At 36.6% G+C, this 22,054-nt stretch overlaps 1 protein-coding gene across 1 annotated transcript in view; it reads left to right on the top strand.

Moving 5' to 3' along the window:
* Nucleotides 1-675: 675 nt before the first annotated feature.
* whrnb (whirlin b) overlaps nt 676-22,054 on the top strand; it is a 53,676-nt gene continuing 32,297 nt past the window's right edge. The window contains exon 1 of the mRNA XM_026211511.1: nt 676-2,137. Within this exon, the coding sequence (XP_026067296.1) occupies nt 1,409-2,137 (729 nt within the window). The 5' untranslated portion in view covers nt 676-1,408. The remainder of the gene's footprint in view (nt 2,138-22,054) is intronic.

Here is a 22,054-nt window from a genome sequence, read left to right as displayed (position 1 = left end):
TTTTTTAAATTAAATATTAAATCATAAATATGTTGCAGTGTTCGTCTTCCCAGCTTCTAACACAAGAACTTCTTGCTAACGTTACAATTAAATTATGAAATGTTTTCTGAGCTTTAAAACGTCCAATTTGTCTTTGTAATGGGAGAGTTCTTTTTTATTATTTCACAGTCACAGACATTATGGAAATTGTATTTTTGACGACCACGAATGTCCAACCAAAATGTTTCAAATGTATTCTATAAACAATGTAAATAATACAAATAGAAACTTTGCGGTAAAGTTTTAAGAAATGTATATGAGACCAGTTAACTCTGAATGAACATTCTATCAACGTTACTGAAAGAATTATCACGTTAGAGAACCTTGACAGAATGTTATCCAACGTTCTAAGAACGTCTAAGCCAGACTATTTTTCTGAGCAGAATCTATAAGCGCTAATCTACAAGATAATGATTTATTACAAATCAAATCAACATTTCATGGGGCATGACAGCCTGAGCCAGACATAATGTTATCGCCCTATCTTTGTTTATTTTTTAATAATGACATGCTGAATGTTCATTATCCATTAAAATAAATAAACAAATAAATAATTAAAACAAATAAATACATAACATTTAGATGATCTGCCTATGGCACATTCGTGTAAAGTTGAAAGCAGGCGGCTGTGGTTTTGACTGTGTTTCCCTTTGAGAACTTTTACGTTAAGTGCGCAAAGCTCTTTGGAAACGATTTATTTTCAATTGATTAACGTCAGTAGCCCGGTGGGCCTTGAACATTAAAAATAGCTCACGCACAGGAAAAATGTGGTTTAGTTTGTCCAAATGTGTTCCTCACAGTTGTTTGTTCCTAAGCAACAGAGGCGCCTCGCGCGTGCGTCATTTCCTTCAGAGCGCCGTTTCGGTATCTCACTACGGACTCAGTAGTAGCGACAAGAAATCCAAGCGAGCCACACTGACCAGACGCGCTGCTCTTCTGAGCGCAGCTTCCAAACTTTAAACGTTCTTTCTGTGTTTTTGTTTCTTTCTCGGAGCCGGACGCGTCTCTCCGCCCGTTTCTCATCGCACAGTGAGTTACCAAAAGGATTTAAGTCACTATAACGGATGTCAAATCCTCGCAGGACTTAATTCGGGTTTGTTGTTTGCCTTTGGGAGAACAGTGTTTCCACTGTGTACTTTTTCCACTGTTCAAAGTGATTATTAAACTAATTTAATTAATAATCTAAAGTTTCGAAACTACATTGCACTAGTTATTCTGCGTTGTTATTTTGAAGACTCAACTCAGCATGGCTGGGTACAGGTTTAACGCACGAATCGCGGTGCGCTTCCGTTTTTAGCAAGAGTCCGTGACCCTGCTCTGTTCCTAATGCCTGATGTGAAATCCCTCTGTGGTTCTGAGGTGTCCGAGAATGAGCACGGATTTGGAGTGCGCTTCTCTCAAGTCGGGCGCGAACTCCCTAGGCTCCGGTGGCCGCGCGCTTTCCGTTAACGTCAAGAAGTTGCACAACGCGCTCAACGTGCTGCTCAACGACTTCGAAAGGGAGCAGTTCATCCACTGTCTCAACGTTTACCACGCCAAGCGCAATGTCTTCGATCTCGTGCAGACTCTCAAAATCATTCTCAACACACCCAACAAGCGCCAACTCTTACCCATGCTGCGCCTGGTCATACCCCGCTCAGACCAGCTGCTGTTCGACCAGTACACATCGGAAGGGCTTTATCTGAAGACGGATCTGCTGGCAGCCAGTGTTAAGCACGAGTGCTCGGAAGACCTCAGCAGCACGAACGCTCATGCTGGAGCATCCTCCGTGCATTTTCTGCACGAGTCCGAGCAGGCCGGTCCCAGTCACGGATCTGTGCACCAGGCTCTGGTTTTCAGCACCGCGGCTGAGGGGACAGCGCCAGCGCTGATGCAGGAAGCGCCTGATGAAATCCGCCAAGTTACGCTGAAAAGGAGCAAGAGCCACGAAGGCCTAGGATTCAGCATACGGGGTGGGTCAGAGCATGGAGTTGGCATCTATGTGTCTTTGGTGGAGCCGGGATCATCCGCTGAGAGAGAGGGGCTCAGAGTTGGAGACCAGATCATGCAAGTCAATAACATGGTGTTTGACCGAGTCACTCATGGAGAGGCAGTCAAGGTGATTTGTGATCTCTGTGTTAGTGTGTGTGAGTGAACGTGTTGATTTATTTATTCTTTTTTTTTTTTTTTTTTTTTTTTTTTTTGCAGTGTTTTAAACAGTTCATGTTGTGAGAAATGAAAGACATTTTTTGGGGTTCATCAGACTGACGAACTAATGGAAACTTGAAGAAAACTTATAGGAATCTTATCAAAAGGGCAGCTTTCAGATAAGGTTACTGCAAAAACTCTTTAAGTAAACCCATTATAAGAGACGAGTTTTAATGAACTTCAGTTGCAATTTTGGTCTTTTACCATTTCTGACTGTTCTTTTAATCAAGCAAAAACTTTCCCTGTGAAAACCAAAATGGGACACACTAAAAATAAATAAAGATATGTATACCAACTAAAATAATAATAGTATTAAAAAACATTAAGGATTTGACTTTTTTTTAAATCATTTATTAATTTCCGATAATTTAGTTTTTTAACTTCAACAAAGCAAAATCTAAATTTCTACTTTGCTGGGTACACATACTTCTGGTTGGAAATCACTGCTTTACAGGGATCTGTCAGTGTGGCAGTGTGAAGAACCCCAGTTGGTCTTTTCATTTTTACATTGTTGACTCTAGTTTTTTGTACCAAACAACCCCATTTGATTTGGTTGGTTTGGTTTGTTTTATTTATTTTATATAGCACTACTAAAATAATCCCAAGGGTTACCCACAGTGCTTTACATAAAAGCATTAAAAAATAAAAAATAAAAACACCATCACACACATATTGACCAAACTAACAATCACAAATAACCTATATAATTTAACTCACATAAGCTGCTACTTCAGAGTGGGCTTTCAGAAGTTTCTTAAACATTGACAGAGATTTAGCAGATCTGATATGTACCAGCAACTCTTGGCCCCATTACTGCAAAGGCCCTGTCGCCTTTTTAATAATGAATTGTCCTAGGCACTACCAGAAGTTTAACGTTTTCTGAGCACAAGGATCTAGGGGAGTTATAAGTTATCAAGAGGTTTGTGAGGTACAGAGGTACCTGGTTGTTTAATGATTTATGTACAAAAATGTAATTCTTATATTTAATTCTAAAACAAACAGGGAGACAGCGCAAATTTGCAAATACTGAAGAAGTAGAATCATATTTCTTTACCCTTTTTAGAAGCCTCACTCCCACGCATTCTGAACTGATTGTAATTGAGCCAATGATGCAGCAGAGATGCCCCTGTACAGTGAGTTACAAAAATCAAATGTATGAATAATTCTTTCGAAGTCAGCATTTGACAATTATTTTTTAAAGTTGAAAGAAAAAACTTTACCAAAAGCACATACCACAGAATTGATTTGTTTTTCCATTTTTAAATTATCATCGACTTGAAAACCTAAATCTATGTTCTAAAATATGGTGCCAGTAGGCTTAAATCTAACAGTGATTTAGTAGAATCTTTTGGCTGGCCAAAAACAATAACCTCAGCCTTCAATTAACATTAAAACATTTTTTGCCATCCAATTTTTTATATTGTTCAAACACACTGAGAGCGAGTCAAGAGATTTCGTTGGGTGTTTTAGTGGCATTTAGAATTGAGTATCTTCGGCATAGCTTCATGCTTACTAAATATGCTACATAAGGACAGCAGATATAAGGAAAACAGTGTAGGAGAAGAATTGATCCCTGTGGGACCCCCCATGGAAACAATCTTTTCCAAGAGATTGAATCTCCATAATTAACTGAGAAATATCTGTCACTTAAAAAAGTGCTTTCCCCCTCCCTCCACTCATCCTGTAAAGTCCTTTACCAGTGTCACAGCCCTGCAGAAAAATCTTTGGCCAGAGTCCCAGTCAGAGTTAGTGGCTTTAGCAGGGCTAAAATCAATCTTTAAATTATTTATTTATTTTGCCCACTTGATTACAGAGTACTGTGCACTAGCTTTTGGCCTTAACCCCAACCTGGACCTTGGCAGCATGGCTAAACTCTTCACATGGTCCTAATCCTGGCCTTTAAAAAAAACACATTTGCTATGACTCCCTGTGTGTGTCCAAAGGTTATTTCAGGAAATTGGATAATTGATTCAAAACACCCCATTAGATCTGCGGTGCTGGTCTCAGGCATTGTGAAAAGAATTGGAAATACTGGTGTTTTATCAACTGTAACGTCCATTTAGAAATTTGCCTGTGGTAGAATCTATTATCATCTCTAATTTTAGTTCTAGATTTGAGAGTTAAATCATAGGTTACATAACAATTGAAGCTGGTATAGTTTGCAGAAGAAGAGCACTGACAGGCAGCCACCTCACTCTAACTTTCCTCTCCTCTTTGCTTGCTCACTCTCTCTCTCTCTCTGACTATTTGTGTGGGCAGGCTCATTCTGTATATATATATATATTTTCAAGCGTTCACATTAGACTGCTGAGGGAAGTGCGGCGTTCTTTTGTATCGTCTTTGCTTTGTTGTACTGCCTGTCTTACTCATGTCGCAGTCTTGTTTGCCTGTCAGAATTGAATCCACAAACTAAAAAAAGCACAGAGAAAATAACAATGTGAGTCAAATCGTTGCATGGAAGCTCAGTCCTGTATCAGCTACACTTGGCTTGGCACTATTCAGACAGTTTTTGCTTTCTGTCAATCACACCAGCAGTATCAAGTATAGCTGTTTAATTACATTAATATTGTAGTTTATATAGCTGAAGTTCAGGGCCTGACGTCTGTTTGTGAAGCTTTATTGTGTGAAGCTTGATTGCAGGTTCCATATGGAGGGATTAAAAGTGATTGACCATGTTTTTCTCAAAGTGCCAGTCTGTAAGCATTTCTAAATAAAGATGTTTGAGGTGAGAATTGGCCGTCTCACATTGCCTGCCAAGTTTACTATGAAGCCTAGGTGTGAATTGATCTGATTTGACAGTATCAGAGTTGTTAACATGATATCTTATGGAAGATGACATGGCCTTTAGCTTTGAGGCAAGCTTGTCCATGGTACATTTTATTCTGGACAAGAACAACTCACTGGACTGACCTACAAATTGACCAACCAGGATTGTCATATTTTATTTACACAAAAAAAAAAAAAAAAAAAAAAAAATAGGATCTGAGCAATACAAAAACTACCCAAACATTGGGTTGTTACATTTGACCCAGGAGCTGGGTAACACAAAAACTACCCAAACACTGAAAAAATAACCCAAAAATATTACCAGAAAGACTCAACCCAGCATTTGGGTTAAAAAAATAACACCGGCTTTTTTAGAGTGTAAAATTCAACATTATTGAACCACTCTTTGTGCAATATGAGTATGGGGGAAAATTAAAGTGCTTGCAGGATTTTTTAGTTACATGTATATGTATAAAATGTATTTTATAAAAAGACCATATATATTTATAAACCTCGCTTTAAAAGGTTCACAGTTTAAGTTTACAGTTGTGACATACAATGTCATAACATTTTGATCTGAACAAAATATTACACCTGCTTAATATCAATGAAACATAAAGTTCTTGTAGGATTCCTAAAGAAAACAAAACAACTGTAAAACAATAAAATAAAAACAAATGTTTAACATTCTGAGAACCTTTTAACTTGGATTTCACAGGTTTTTTCAGTTTGTATTAATCACTGAGACTGCGACGTTAGCACTGCCCCCAACTGGACAAAACACCCCCACTACGAGAGAAAGCTGCAGCCGCGAAGTGCTCTTCACATAGGATGCGGCACATGGTGGAACCGAAGTACCACCCGTGCCATGGTCCCCGGGGCGGACATTACTGCAAACTATATTAACGCTAACGATAGTGGTGTACCATAATGCTAGTATTTCCTGTCACTGTTTAAGTTAAGATGTGAAGACTGCTGTCTAGCAGTTGGGATATGAACTCAAAACTAATCAACTGCTATGAATCTTGCATGATTTTTTATATATTTTTAAAAGATATTTATATTCCGTTTTTGAGATATATACAGTATCGCAAAAAAAAATATTGTGATACATGTATTGATATTTTCCTACAACTCAACTCAACTCAACTTTTAAAAACCACTCTGGGCACCAAAGTGCTCTGCATGAAAGAGTAAATCAAAAACAAACACATGCAATCCATATAAATACAAATTACAACACATAATTAAAAGCCAAAGAAAATAAATATGTTTTTAACATCCTTTGAAAAGACTCTAGAGTAGGAAATATTTTTTAAGGCAGGGGAAGCTCATTCCTTAGTCTAGGGGCAACAACGGCAAAGGCTCTATCTCCTCTGCATTTCAAGCGTGATTGAGGAATTATCAGGCACAGTTGATCCTTAGAGCGAAGAGATCTCAAAGGTTGATGTAGACAAATTAAATCATGGAGAGATTCAAAAACATAACAACACTCTACATTGAATTCTGTATCGAATCGGGAACCAATGTAGTGAAATCAGAACAGGAGTAATATGGTCTCTCTTTTTGGTACCAGTTAAAAGTCTAGCAGCTGAGTTCTAAACCAGCTGTAGGCGAGAGAGAGAAGGACTCACACCCAGATACAAAGCATCACAATAGTCCTGACTAGAAGACTCAAAGGCATAAACAACCATCTCCAAATCACAGAAATAGAGGATAGACTTCAACTTGGCTAAATATCTAAGATAAAATAAACTATTTTTATCAACAACATTAATTTGGTGATCAAATTTAAGCTCCGAGTAAAAAAAAGCCAAGAATTTTTTTTTCCCAGGGAGCAATAACAGATTTTCATTAGAATCTATGCCACATCCTTTCTGACCAAAAACAATAAAATCTGATTTGTCCTCATTCAATTAGAGGAAGTTGCTTGCCAACCAACACTTCACATCAGCCAAACAGTTATACAAATACTCAAGAGAAGATAGCTCCCCATATTTTTAAGGTAAATAAATTTGAGAATCCTCAGCATTCAGATGGTCAGTTATACCGTGCCAAAAAAATTTCCCAATGGAAGCAAATAAAGGGAAAATAAAAGGGGGCCCATAATTAAGCCCTGAGGAACACCCCTAGAAAAAAATTCATATTATGAAATTAAAACGATGCAAATATTACAAAATAAGTCACGTGAGAGGAGGCACTGCCTCCATCATGATATGATTGGATATGACTACATATGTGTGTGTCTATATATATATGAGGGGGGGGGGGGCAAATGTTTGCATGATTAATGAGGATAGGTCACCCATTCAGTTGATAAATTAACTAGTTAAAGATGTAAAGGAAACTGAACTATTATAGTATTAATTAAAATTAAACTGACTCTAACAAGCAATCTCTTTCTTTCTATACGTTTCTATATGCGTATTAACACAACTCAGCAGCAAATGAAGACTGAAGCCATGATGTGGTTTTCCAAAAAACATACTTCAAAATGAGTTTATAACAAAAAATAAATGAAGTCACAAAAATCACTATTTACACAGCTCACTTATATTATACTGCCCATTTACAACATTACTTACTTATATTACATTGTTCACTTACATTACAATGGTTTCTTGCATTACTCACTTTATCTGCGCTGAGGTAAAGTTCGCCAGGATGTCCATAAAGTTGAACTGACAACTGAATTTAAGGTGGCGTAGCTGTCCCCATCTCATTCTTTTGTTTTGTTTTTTTTGTTTGTTCCTTTTTCACATTTAATAAAAGCAGATTTTTATTTTTTTTCGTTGTTAATATTCAAAATAGTTTTTAAATATTATTGGATGTCACTGTTCCCACCAATCTTTGCACAAGTTAAGGTTACACACGATGACGAAAGCACGTTAGTGCGAGCCCTCCCGGAACTCATAGAGATTGCATTGCAGTGCCCACAGTTAGAAAAAAATTATCTTTGAATGGAAGTCAATGAGAGCAGTCGGGGAGCTTTTAAGTCTGACAGAAATAGCCAAAAAAGGTGCGGTACTAGACAAAAGAGATTTGACGCTGATTGGACTAATTAGAGGCAAAACAAACAAAAAAAACGGTCTAGAAAAGTGAAAGCTAGCATAACACTGTGGTTGAATGTGAAAGAAAAAAATCCCTCCCTTTCACATTTTGGTGGTGCGTCGCCCAATCGCCCTAATGGAGAAACCGCCCCTGTATGTTTATATATACATACACACACAACCATTTTGTCAAGTCAAAATCAAACTTCACATGGCATGAAAAAATTATCTGAGATTTGTGACCACTGATCAGTTCACCGAGCTCAAATGACTGATGTTCCAAAAATTATTTTATTATGAAAAAGAACAGCTGAACACGAGTCCATAAATAAAATATATAATTGTTTAAATAAAAAATATATATATATATATATATATATATTTACAATTATTACTGCTTTGATTTATTGTTTTGAAATAAATGTAAAATGTTTAAAACACTAAACTGATAAGATTCATTCTTTAACCAAGAAAATATGACTTAGACATGTATTCACATTTATTAATAATAATAATTATATCTATCTATCTATCTATCTATCTATCTATATATATATATATATATATATATATATATATATATATATATATATATATATATATATATATATATATATATTAGGGGTGTAACGATACGCGTATTCGTATTGAACCGTTCGGTACGACGCTTTCGGTTCGGTACGCGGTACGCATTATGTATACCGAACGGTTCGTTGGAGTAATTAATTATATTTGAAAAAAAAAAAAAAAGAGAGAGAAAGAAATATAATGATATGCGTTCAACAAGGTAGCCCAATAACCCAAACAACGTAACAGGCAACGCCCCTGACACTCCCGAAGAAGAAAAAAACACCATCTTATATGTTTATGTTAGGCTACTCAGCAGGCGCTCGCTCACTCAGTACGCGCTGAAGGCTCGTTGCAAAATAGCCAATGCGTTTAACAGACTAGAAATGAGAAGATCCTCCAATAACCAACAGGTCTGGTGTTTGGGTGCACTTTGGATTCCCTTTAAGCTATAATGGTGATGGCAAGAGAGTGGTGGATAAAAAAACAACGGTATGTCGCATCTGCAACATGACAGGGTACACCAGCGGGATTACAAAAAAAAACAAAAAAAAAACAGCGGGAATATCTGGGATATATGCGTCAGTACTATCTGGGAAAAGACGAAAAAAAGGAGAAACATGCACGCAGAAAACTATCCCTGCAGCATTTAGACACTATAGCTTACAGGGAATCCAACCCAAACACCAGACCTGTTGGTTATTTTAGGATCTTATATTTCTGGTCTGTTAAATGCATTAGACATTTTGCAACGAGCCTTCAGCGCGTGCTGAGTGAGCGAGCGCCTTAGGGGCCGTTCACATATCGCTCCTAAAAACGCATGGAAAACGCTAAGCGCGTCTTTCTCCTGAGGCGTCTGTCTTTGCTAAGCAACAATGACGTGCTCTCTCCATGAGACGCGGAAATTTCAGCGAAGGATAAATGGATTTGCAGCTCTAAAAATCGCTTGCAGTAGCTCTGCTACTGAATTTATTTCAAAATTGCAATCCATATACAACTATGATCAGCTGTTCCTTCATCTTGGCTGAGCTCTCAACGTTGTTACGGGAAAGGATGAAGCTGATTGGTTGGTTCTTGTCACATGACCCGCGGTGCGCTTGCGGCATTCTGAAAAGTTGAGATGTTTTTACATTTTGCTGTATCTAAAACGTATCGAACCGAACCGAACCGAACCGTGACATCAGTGTATCGTATCGAACCGAACCGTGAATTTTGTGAACCGTTACACCCCTAATATATATATATACATACATACATACAGACAGTTACACAAGGATATTTTGTTTATGTGCCTGAAAAAACTTTGATATCTTCTTGATGACACAAACCTTGGTCAAATTCAGTCACCAGTTATTCCTCTTTTCACTGTGACCATTGATTAGTTCTTATGTACTAATTGTTCCAGCCTGACAAGACTAATCACTATTCTACATTGTAAAATCCTTTTTTATATGAATTCCAGCAGTTCTTCTAGCATCATTGGTCTTCGTTAATTGCCGTAGTTCCTGTTTGCGTGCTAAGCTAATAGGGGTGTTCAGAGCCACTCCTGTTGGGATTCCTGCTCTCGTTTATTAATTGGATCCATTCTTCTTCCCATTAGGACCTGAATAATTCATAAAAGCCGTTAATTAAGCAGACAGTGTTTAAGCCAGAAACACACTCAAAGCTGCCTCTGCCGTGAGCTTTGATTATTTCTGACAGAGAGTTTGGCGTGTGATGAGGTGCATCAATGGGTGGGTAACAATAAATCGAAGCACCAGGATTTCATTTATTTAATCGCTACGTGAACTGACATTTCACATACTCCAGTTTAGTGTGATTACTATTATAGCCTAGCAAAATCACTCTCAAATCCTGTTCAGTCATCTAAATCTGCAAAACTAAAGCTTTGCTCATTGTTTTTAAAGTGATCTGCTGAATAACAGGGGATTTGACAAAGAAGTACAGCAGGCAAAGTCACATCGTCTGCTCTCTCTGTCAGAGTCTCACCCCTATTGACCTGCCAGTCTTAAGTAATTATTCTCAATGACAAATTATGCCAGCAATGCAAATAATGGCGACACAGCTGTTTGTACTATTCTGTATTTCAAGTCTTGATTTGATCCCCTATATTTATCTCTTTAAGTAGAATTATCATTAATAACTCAGAGTTCCCTAGTTATGTGAATAGCTAATAACAACCCCCATCCCATTCCCAGCACACAGTAAGCACAAAACAGTGTGCACTCCACATCTGATGGCTCTGGAACAAACAGAGCTCAATGGCACTGTTATTTTCACCACCATGATGCACATTGACCATTTTATAATGTATAGAGGGAAAGTCAGAGTCAGAGATAATGCTGTGGGGAGAGAGTTTGTGGTTATGTAAGTGTCAGAATAATGAAAAGCTGATTTGTTTTCCGACCACTGGGGATCATCAAAGACAGAATGGGTCGGTGAAAGATAAGATGGTTCAATTTATCAAAGCAAGAGAGATGGTTTTTTATCATAGCTTGGAGCAAGAGAGGGAGAGGGAGCAAAACTGAGAGGGGAGGGGCAGAGGTTGATGGGAATGGAGTTTTACACAGTCCATCTGCCGCACTGTCATGGAGATTTTAAAAGGCCAAACGGATGCCGGAGGAACCAATAGATGTAGAGTCAATTAGAGACTTCTTTTCCCTTCAGTTTTAGCTGAGAGGCTTCTAGAAAGAGAATAGTGTAGACCAACCATGATGTTGCAAAGTGCTTTTCCTTCTTGACAAAAATTCAGATGAGACCTACCGCAAGTATGAATAAAAAACTTCTTTCTAATGCAAGACCTTGTATGAACATTAAAGTGCCCCTATTATGGATTTTTGAAAATGACCTTTTTTGCAGTGTGTAACTAATGTGTGCTCTGATAAAAGGAAAAAGTGTATAAAGTTATTGTCTCTCAAAAGAAAGAGTAACTCTGAATTATTGAAACGAGTCGTTTTTAAAATGAATCCCAAGCCATTTCATGTTACATTTATATTTAGTCATTTAGCAGACGCTTTTATCCAAATGAGGATATCAACGTGAAACATTAGCATATTGCCCGTCCATTCGTTGGTCTTTTTGCATTGGTCTGAATGAATATGCTAATTCATTCTTTTGCAACTAGGTAAAATAGTGTTTTCCCCGGTAACGCTGTACACAAAGCAGCGCTGCGCTCACAAACGCTGCTTTATCAGACATTGCAGGCATGATGAAATGAAAATGAGACCAATCGGACCAATCACCGCAGATTAGCGTCACGCAAAGGAGGGGTTTGGAAAAATTAATCATTGAGCGAATCATTTGGGAGTCATTGAGCAAGTAAGGTAAAAAATAAATTCATATTATAAGACAATGAAAGTGTTTTTTGACCTTGCATGCATGTCAACCTATTGTCGGGGGACTCCCAAAACCAAAATATGAACGCTTCATTACCTATAATAGGGGCTTTAAAGCTTTACAGTCTGATTATTCTACATTATTTACCAAGACGTGCTTGATTTATGGTTCCACTGGAAAATGGTAAAAAATGTACTGTAAAAAAATCCAACTTGAAAAAAAGCAACCTTACTTATATACATGTGCATGTTTTTGTTCAAAATCTGTCCAAATGTTGTCCAATCTGAGTCTTTTGAACATACAGTTTTAGAAAGAGCAATGTTTTCAAGTTCCAAGCATGCTTTACCGCTTGACCTAATTATGTGGCAACATAAAAATTATTATTGCTTTTCATTTTACTGGTTTATTTGCTGTTTATTTATGTTGTTTCTTGCTAGTTAGCTGGTAACATGGCTCAGAGTTCATATTTTTACTGAATTAGTAATTGTTGATCTGACTGGTTTTGAGATTTGTGTGTAAAATTATATATGCATCTCAATTGCACCTTTGGGATTTTATATATATTTTTTTCATATAGGGGTAATATGTTTGTCTCTAGTTTTAATAAAAAAATTCAAAATCAAACATGATGAAAGAATAAGGTTTGTATTTTTAAGTTCTTTCGAAGAACAAAAGTTTTAAATTGTTTGCGTTGTTTGACTGTAATAGGTTGCCTTATTTTTAGTTAGGTCAGTTTAAGGTGTTTCTTTTTTTACAATGTTGATAACACAGTAGTGAGTCTGAATCTGCACAAGGGGAATTTAACTTGTACTTTATAATTACCTTAGGGTATGAACGTTTGTGGTTTGTGGTCATAGATTGCCTGTGCACACACCTCTGGCCTTCCTGCTGGGCTTGAATGAACTAGATGATTTCTTGTTTGTAGGGTTCTGTGCCCTGTCTCTTCTTCTGCCTCCTATTATCCCTGGTGAATGACTACATCTCACCCTGTCGCACTTTGCACTCATTTAGAATACAAATTCACTCATACCAAAAACCTTGTTTTTCATTGTTCTGTCATGAATTTTAAAAAAAAGTTTTGGCCATTAATTGGCTCACAGAGGTGCATATTATTTCTTAACAGATGATCAATAATGATTGTCAAATGATGTGTCAAAGATTATGGCTTGGTATGAACTGATTTTTTTGAGGAGTTAGACCACAAAATGGCAAGTTTTTTTTAAAACTAGTGTCTACATCAAAATTTTAAGATAATATTGATTTTGTTTAATAATTTAAGACACTGCATAAATCCCATTCTACCATTTGTGTTATGGTAGTGGAAAATAGTAATAATGCTAAAGGAGGAGGTGTGTCCAAAAATGTGCCTGGTAGTGTAAATGTCGGTTATTTCATTAGTGCTTTACAAAGTTGTGTAATTAAAACTGTGGGTGTTTTTGAATGGCTGACTGGGTTGTTGTGAAGAGAGAGGCATTAATCATCTTCACTGATGAGCTGTTTTGCTCTTTGTATAAAGCTTTAGCTACCAGAACAATCTGAAATGCTGTGAAATGAAGCACTGCAACCAGCTACTGTTCGACCTCTGTCATGACACTTGGCTGCCAGTTTAAATTTCTTTCGGTTTATGTTTGCTTCACTTTGATCTCCTTCTATTCAAGCCCAAAAAACAGCAATTACCACAGTGGGGACAGGGGTTTCGTACTGATGAGTTGGTAAACTTGTCTACTATTGTTGCTGCCTGCTGGCCTTGACAGATATTAGATCAATCTTGCAGCACGGAGATGTCCGATTCAAGATATCAGAACGTGTTTTACTGCTGCCCTTGGAGGTGACATATACTCCATCTGTACTAAGTGCCTGGCTGTGCATATGCTGCATTTACTGTGCTGAATCATGTCAGTGAATCAACAGTGAAGCACAGCAGTGCCTGAGAGTTCTGTTAATACAAAAAAAAACATTTGCTGCAGAGCTGTGTGGTCATGTGTTATATGCAGTGTGAATGTACAACAACTGAGAGACAGAGAAAGTTTGTGTTAGGCAGTGATTAAGTAGACTTAAGTGCTTAAGTGGATTTAGCTTTAGTTAAATATTCTTTTAAGAATTTTGTATGTATCCTACTGGCAGTAAAATTTGTATCTGAGAGCATGGATTTAAAGCCTTCTTTCCTGTGCTAACCAAGGGGGTCTTACAATAACTTGCAGAGAGAGAGAGCCATTTCCATTCATATTTCGAATATTTCCATTAGTCATATTGGCAGTTTTTTATTTTATTTTATTCTGCAAGAATATATTGTTACTTTTATAGCTATCAATATAGAAACCTTGTTATTGTTAGCATAATAGTGTAGCTATGCCATCTAGCAGCATGCTAAGGGAGTGATGCTAACTTGCTAATTTCTGACAACTATTGTGCTGTTTCTCATTCTTGAGATGATGAATAGTTCATGAGTCATGAATATTTTGGTGTTTTACTCCCAGAGGAGACCAGTATTTACTAAAGGTTTTTTTTTATATTTTTTTTTCTGTTTTATTTTAGAAAGAACTAAATTATCAGACAAGGACACATTCATGTGATAAAACATTTATTATGTTACAAAAATTCCTTTGTTTAATTATCGGAGTATCCTGAAAATAAAACCATCACAGTTTCCCCCAAAATAATAAGCAGCTAAACAATTTTCAACACTGATAGTAAGAAATGTTTCTTGAGCACCAGATCAGCATATTAGACTGATTTCTGAAGGATCATGTGATCAAAGACTGGAGTAAGGGTTGGTAAAAATTCAGATTTGCCATCACAGAAATAATTACATTTTTTAAATATTTGAATCAAATTAAAATAATTTTCCCTTTTTTTAAGTTTTAGTCATCCCTGTTAACTTTTAGAGGGCACATATGACAGTATATATCTAAAAAGCAATAATTCACTGTCAAAGTGTTGAGTTTAGAGTGCGAGAAATGCTGAAAAATTATGAATCCTAAAGAAAAGCATAGGAGAGCGATGAGCTTTTCATCTAGGGCATCTTTTTTTAATCTATATTTTTTTTCTGTTATTCTTCTTATTTGGAGGCCATGCCATTTTTCTCCAGTGCTGTTATGTGACCGTGTACTGAACACATCTAAAATCAAAATTTATGCTGACGGTAATAGGTGCTATCGGTATTTTAATGGAGTGTGCGTCTTTTATTTGCTTGTCTTCACACTACGGTGCCACAGTTAATGGAACGATAAACAAGCAAATTAAAATACTGGCAACCCAGGTGACTCAAATGCTCTGTGATCCTCAGATCTCTTTTAAAGAGTGAGGAGAGTTGGATATAAACCAATCTCTCCCGTTTCCAGACAGTAAATACGTTGCTTTGTGTTATAAGCTCTTTTTGGGCATGTTTGCAACTTTTTGTATTTATCAGCAGCTGAAAATGAACATACTGTATGCAGTAAACCTTCTCTGCAAACAGAGATAACATGTTTATATTTATCTCACCTACCTTTGCTGCCTTCAAACTTTTCAAGTGAGATAATTTCGTGCCTCGCTTGAGGCATACGCTCTTGACCTTTTCTTTTATGAATGGGTCATGAAATTTGAAAAGTCTTCTGCCCTTCCTTGTACACCATATGAGTCTTCCATCCAGATTTACAGAGAATGAGTAACATATCAAGGCTTGACAAGTGAGCTGAGGTACAGAAATGAAACTGAGAGGAAGGAATGAAAAGCATGAGCTTGATTCATCACATAAGGCAGAATGTTTTAAGATTTGTGCTTTTATGGCAGGTTTAGTGCCCTGATGTCCCTAAAGATCTTAATGTAAGATATTTAGCATCATCAGTGTGTTTTAGCGATAAGCTAAATCTGACAGAGGGAAGGCTGAGAAGTATGTTCAAAAAAGTTTCTCATGTTAAAAGAGTGAAGGTTGTCTTTTCTTGACATTTTTTTTTTAAGTGGTGTGCTTCAGACCTACTTTTTCTTTTTACTGTTTAATGGTGTTTCTAGGTCTGAAGTCTTCAGGGGGTAGTGCACATATTGCGAGGCTTTTACGGGCTGTTCCGAAACTGTCCACAGATCCCTGTGGTTTAGGACACTGAAACTGCGACAGAAAATATTGTGTTTAATTATTAATCCTCGTAAAACTGGATTACACTGCTTTTTATGGTATCTCTTTACACTTCAATTTGAAAAGTCACCTACAAGATTCGAGGTGTTTCATTTTTATTTGCAGTATGTACAGTATTATGGGATACCTGTACAGTTGTGCTATATTAACAGCCAGGTTGTAGATTCCATTAATTTGCAGTTGTGATGATTAATATGCAGAATGAGAGCAGAATAAGCTCAGATAAAGCCCAGAGGACAGGCCACATCTGTAGTCAAATCTCCTAGTCATCATCATTTTTGGAAAATGTAATATCACTAATGAGATCCCTTCAACATTTCAATTATTTTTAAAAAATTTAACTTATACTTTGTTTTCTTTTTGCTTTGTACAATTTATTGTATATTATCATCTCACACAGCATGGATCAGCATTTTCTATAAAGTATTTAAATTATAAAAATACATATCTGATATGATTATTATATAATTAGCATCGAATTAGCATAGAAACAAAGAAAAATGATTGCTCAACCAGAAGTTAGGTGGCGATATGAGTCAAGTATGCAAATGGCCTTTGAACAGAAGAAGAAGAAAGTAGTATGGCACACTTTTTCCATGCGTCCGTTTTCATAGTGACTCAAAGATTCATTGCTCTGTTGAGAATGTCTTGCGTGTTAACCAGTGCCCGGTTGCATAAAGCACCTTAAGTTTGTCCCTTAAGTATGAGACTTAAGGCATGACTTCCCCTTACCTAAGGGAATGATTTAAGAGTGTTACATATAATCTCTTAAACACTTTCCATAGCAAAGGGGAATAGTTACAGTAAGTGTTTCACGAGGGCAACCTAGGTTTTGCCATTAAAAAAATTGGCATGGTCATGTTATTTATTAATGCAGATAGTGGTGTTAGTTTTCACAGAAAACAATATAACATGGATAAGGAAAACAAAAAAGAAAACCAAACATAAAAGAGAAGGACCAGACGAGATGGAAACTCAAATTGATAATTTACTCAAAGCTGAAAATTCTTAAAATCATTTACTCACCCTCGTGTCAGTTCAAACCCATAAGACTTCTATTCATCTTTGGGCAACAAATAAATATCATTTATGTCCATGTAGAGGTTTTCAGATACCAGTGTGAATAAATATATATTTAAATGCAAAGAGACAAGATAGTCTATGCATGACGTTTTATTCGTATCCAAAATGATGTTAGCCTTAAGATGCTAAACTCTCCTTCAGTGTCTGTTTCATTCATACTCGAAGCCGGAGGGCGATCTCGCTCTGAAAGTCCAAACCAGATTCATAGAAGTAGCCTATCTTATAAGCTGAACAAAAAGCAGAAGCGTAAACACAATAAACTCACGATTGCAACAATATATGGTTTATGTGTGTTTTTCAGGTCATATCCAGGTAATATGTAGGGAAATACAGGAATAAAATATTATGTTCAACATATAAAGTGGCCGATCATGACTTGTAGAAGAATTTTGTTTAACACTTAAAGTGACATTTTCCAACCCTTATGTTATACTTAGGAAAATGACAGTGAAGGGGCTTTATGCAACATTTAAAGGGATAATCCACCCCAAATTGAAAATTTTGTCATTAATCACTTACCCCCCATGTTGTTCCAAAGTTATGAATACAATTTGGTAGACTGAAATTTGTGTGTATTGATGTATATATTATATACTTATTATGACTGTGAATTTTGTTTGATCAAAATAAACAGTAAATGGACGTCAATTTAAAAAAGATACCTTTTAGGTCAATAAAGGTGCAGTTACAGAATTGGCCAGCAGGGGAAAACATGCAATGCTAACTAGTCAAACCTTGTCCCTTTTGATTGTAACCTTTCCACTATTTTAATTTTAAAAATCATTTTACTGTCAGCTTTCAGTGTTTGCAACTGTGGCATCAGATTTGCATTGGTTAGAATGAGAAAGCAGACCCATCCGTGTTAAAGGCTGTGAGGTCATCGCCGACTCTGTCACTACTCATTATATCCAGGTCAGCACATGGTCTCAGTTGGCGTCTGGTCGGATAGGAGCAGGGAATAGGATTGTTACACATTCTTATCGGAAGAGGGCTATGTCTGCTGAGGCTCAGCACAGAAATGTCAGGTGTGTCCTTTGCTTCTGTGATGAAGAGACACTGGCTTATGGTTTATTCACTAAAGCTCTGTCAGACGCCCTCATTTTCACACTCACTCTCTTTCCTTTCTGCTTATGTCTCCCTCTTTTTTGTTTTTTGAGTGTTACTTTCTTGCTGCAGCTTGAAAAATTTGTTTAAACAGGTGTTTTGGCTCAGGTGTTTTATTTTATTAAAGTTTTACTGACAAAAACACATTATTCCACATTCTGCTCAATGTCCTAAAAACAAATGTGCCAACCGAATGCTATGAAAACATACAGTGCATAACAATTTATTAGACAATTTATTTTGTCATAAGACAAATATTAAATACAAATATTTTAGAATTTTTTTAAAAAAAGTCTTATTATATAAAAATCTTATTGTAATAATAAGATAAAAGCGATAAATAATTTTTAATTTTTAATTTTTATTTTCAATATTTTTTTTGGACAAAAGCATCTGCTTAATGAATAAATGTAAATGTAAATAAATAACAAAAAATAACAAAAATGGCCTCCTTTGCCTTTGATAACAGCTCAAGTGCTTGCTGGCATTATGTACTTTTTGACTAAATGGGTATCTGAATAAAAAATCACTGTAAAGCACTTGACAATTTTGTTCTGCCTTTCTTTCTCAGATAACAGCAATAATTATATTATGGCATTAAAAATAGCTTATACTCTTACTAAAAAGCTTACGTATATTGGAGGTCTAACCAATACAGAAAGCGAAAAAATTATTTTAGTAATACTGTTAGTTAAGAGCAGCAGTGGCACAACACTTACATTGGTTAAAAACCTTACATGAATTTGTTTTAATAAATTTAATTGTAGGCTATATAGTGAATATAGTTTAAATCTCTAGATAAAAATTTTAACAATAAAGATAATAAAGACCAATAAAATCACAGTAATGCTCTGCAGGAACACGCGTCACGTGCACTTTATTTCTTTATCCTGTAAAAGCATATGATATTTATATTCTGACAATTACACGCTGCTTTCCCTTCACAGTTCCTACTCTCATTTTAAAGCTTAAACAACCCATATTTCAGCACACTGACCAAAGTTTAAAAGGTTCCCTTAAAGGAATCTCAGTCTGATTCTTTTCTTCTAGGTTGGGGGAAGTCAATCCAAAGAGCTTGTGATCGTGATTACTATCATGGATTTACATGTGATGGTCATACTGTGTATCTCTTTGACCATCAATCTTGATTACTTGCCCAAATTCCCTTTCCGAATTGCAATTGTCAATAATTGTCCTTTTGTTCTAATGTTGAAAGCTGTTCAAGCTGATCGTTAATGAACTTGCTTCTGTCTTGTGGAACTAGGATTTGATTTACAACATCCTGTTGTCTTGAGCCTTTCTGTGAAATTCTCTGAAATGTCAATATTGTTTGGGATTGTATGGTCCTTCAGAAATCATTCCAGTTTAGTGTTTTTCTTATTATTATCAGCACTGAAAACAGTTGTGCTGCTTAACATTGTTCCAGAAATCTTTTTATTTTCTGGCATACTTTCATTAAAAAAGTTTTTTCAAATGTCCTCTGCATGTCCATCTTGGTAACTATATCTAGTTATGCAAACACTCTAATCTACTTGAATGGGGAAACACTGAAATATCCAAAATTGTTTGTCAAGATCATGTTCCGCTTCCATAAATTGGGAATAAAATTTAAACACAATTTGATATTGTATAATGTGCTGCTTTAGCAGTATTGTCACCTTACTTCAGCTAATAATGCTTATTCCTATTCTAGAGTAAACAAACTTTACCAAACTTTTCTCAGCTGTCAGACAGTACTTCCATTCCTACAGTCTCCATATTGAGCATTGCTTTTCTTATTTAGCTGTAAGCCAGACTACTACAGCTGCCATATTTAGCACTCCTTTATTATATTCTATTTCATTTATATTCGAGTAGTCTTCTCCTAGTTCGATGTTTGAGGTTTGATGAAATGATGAATCTCTTTGACATCTGAAAAGCCTGTCATTTTAGAAAGTACATTTTGAACCCTCTTACTCTTACTCTTTCTTAAGATAGAATAACGTGACTCATCTGCTGTACATCCACACAGCACTGAGTCGCTCTCCTATTCCATCTCTCTTACTCAATGGCTGTAAACTCCCCACATACTGTCGGTTATGTAAGAGATCTGTTCAGCAGCTCTGCTAGCTGTCCGTGCTGTTGTTTTTGCACACTGAGGTGTTGTTATGTAGCTGACCACATTTGGTCAAGTGCTCCATTCAGAGGCTGCAGATGAAACGCTCCAAGCGGTTTCACAGGTTTGGTGCTCGTATTTTTAGCCTCCTGCCTACCTTTGCTTAAAAGTGTTTGTGAGTGCAGTTTTAAACCAGGACACACATGCCATTGTTCATAATTCATGCAGCAACAGCGGCACCAGAAAAAGCAACACTGAATGTGTTGTTCTGCTCCAATTAAACATTTATGTTAATCTATGTAGATCCATGTTAATGACCAACATGGGTGCTTTGTGAGCGAGCCAGAGGGATTTCATTCACTTGCGTGTCTCTGTCTGCTCATACATTTATGTCAGTGAATGCTTTGATCTTGATTGAGATGCTTTCTGAAGATCAATGTTTCATATATGTCTCTAATTGTTCTTACTCATGATCATTTGAAGTCAAGCTTCTCCGAGGTGAATCAGTGGCTACTTTTCATATTCTCTCTGTAGCACTGACTCAAGTAACCCTGTCTTTCTATACCCATCGTTCTCTTTATTATTTTTCTTCATGTCCTCCTCTGTCTGCTTTGAGGAAGCCAAAACACAGAGTTGCAAATACTGTTGGAAATACTCCTAAGTGGTTTGATCCAACCTTTCCAAGGGACTTCAAAATCTGGTGTCTGTCTGAACCTCCTGCTCAGTGCAGTCTGTATCTGCAGTCACACTGAAAAAACAACTCTCAGCCCCACTGAGACCTCCAGCTCTGTCTCTATAAAGCATATTAAATGTCAGAGATGGATGTCTGTAGACTTTTCTATGTGGAGATGAGAGCAGTACAGGGAGGTGGTGGGACTGATTTACATGACTTGAGGCAATTCACAAGAGACCTGCTCTAGAGTCAGTAAGAGCTTTTATTGGACTTGTTTGGCTCTTGCAGGCCATGGACGCAGAAACACTTCTACAGTAGGTCAAATCACTGTGCAGTCTTGAGGAGGAGAATCACAGCTGCCACACACACACACACACACACACACACACACACACACACATATATATATATATATATATATATATATATATATTTATTTACTATTTACAAGTTTTTTTTTTAAAGTGAACTGATGTTCAGCTTTTCTTTTTAATGGTCAACTTATTTTCGAGTCATCACCATAAAAGCCCTGTAGACACTGTCACAGACATGAATACATCTTTCATTACAGCAAGCTGAATGCTCACTGACACAGACATCACGTTTTCACGCCATTTAGATTTTTATTTCGACATGACACATAGCAGTTTTATATCTAATTGGGTGAGTTGTTTACTTACTTAATATTTAGTCAATAATGCCATAATTTTCTTCATTCAGGCTGAGAGCTCACACGAAAACAAGAGGCGAGATTTATCGCATGAATCCAATCATTTCCAATCAAAACCGATCATATCAAATCAAATCATATAATATAATAGGATTAGTCCAATGAATCGTTCGGTTTCATAATGCGTACCGAACCGAAAGCCTCGTACCAAACGGTTCAATATGAATTATTGAGTGAAGTGAGTGAAGTGAGTGAAAGTGACATTCAGCAAAGTATGGTGACCCATACTCAGAATTCGTGCTCTGCATTTAACCCATCCGAAGTGCACACATACAGAGCAGTGAACACACACATACACTGTGAACACACACCC

This window comes from Carassius auratus, chromosome 30, assembly GCF_003368295.1.
Source record: "Carassius auratus strain Wakin chromosome 30, ASM336829v1, whole genome shotgun sequence".
Lineage (NCBI taxonomy): Eukaryota > Metazoa > Chordata > Actinopteri > Cypriniformes > Cyprinidae > Carassius > Carassius auratus.
This window is presented reverse-complemented; position numbering and strand designations above follow the sequence as displayed.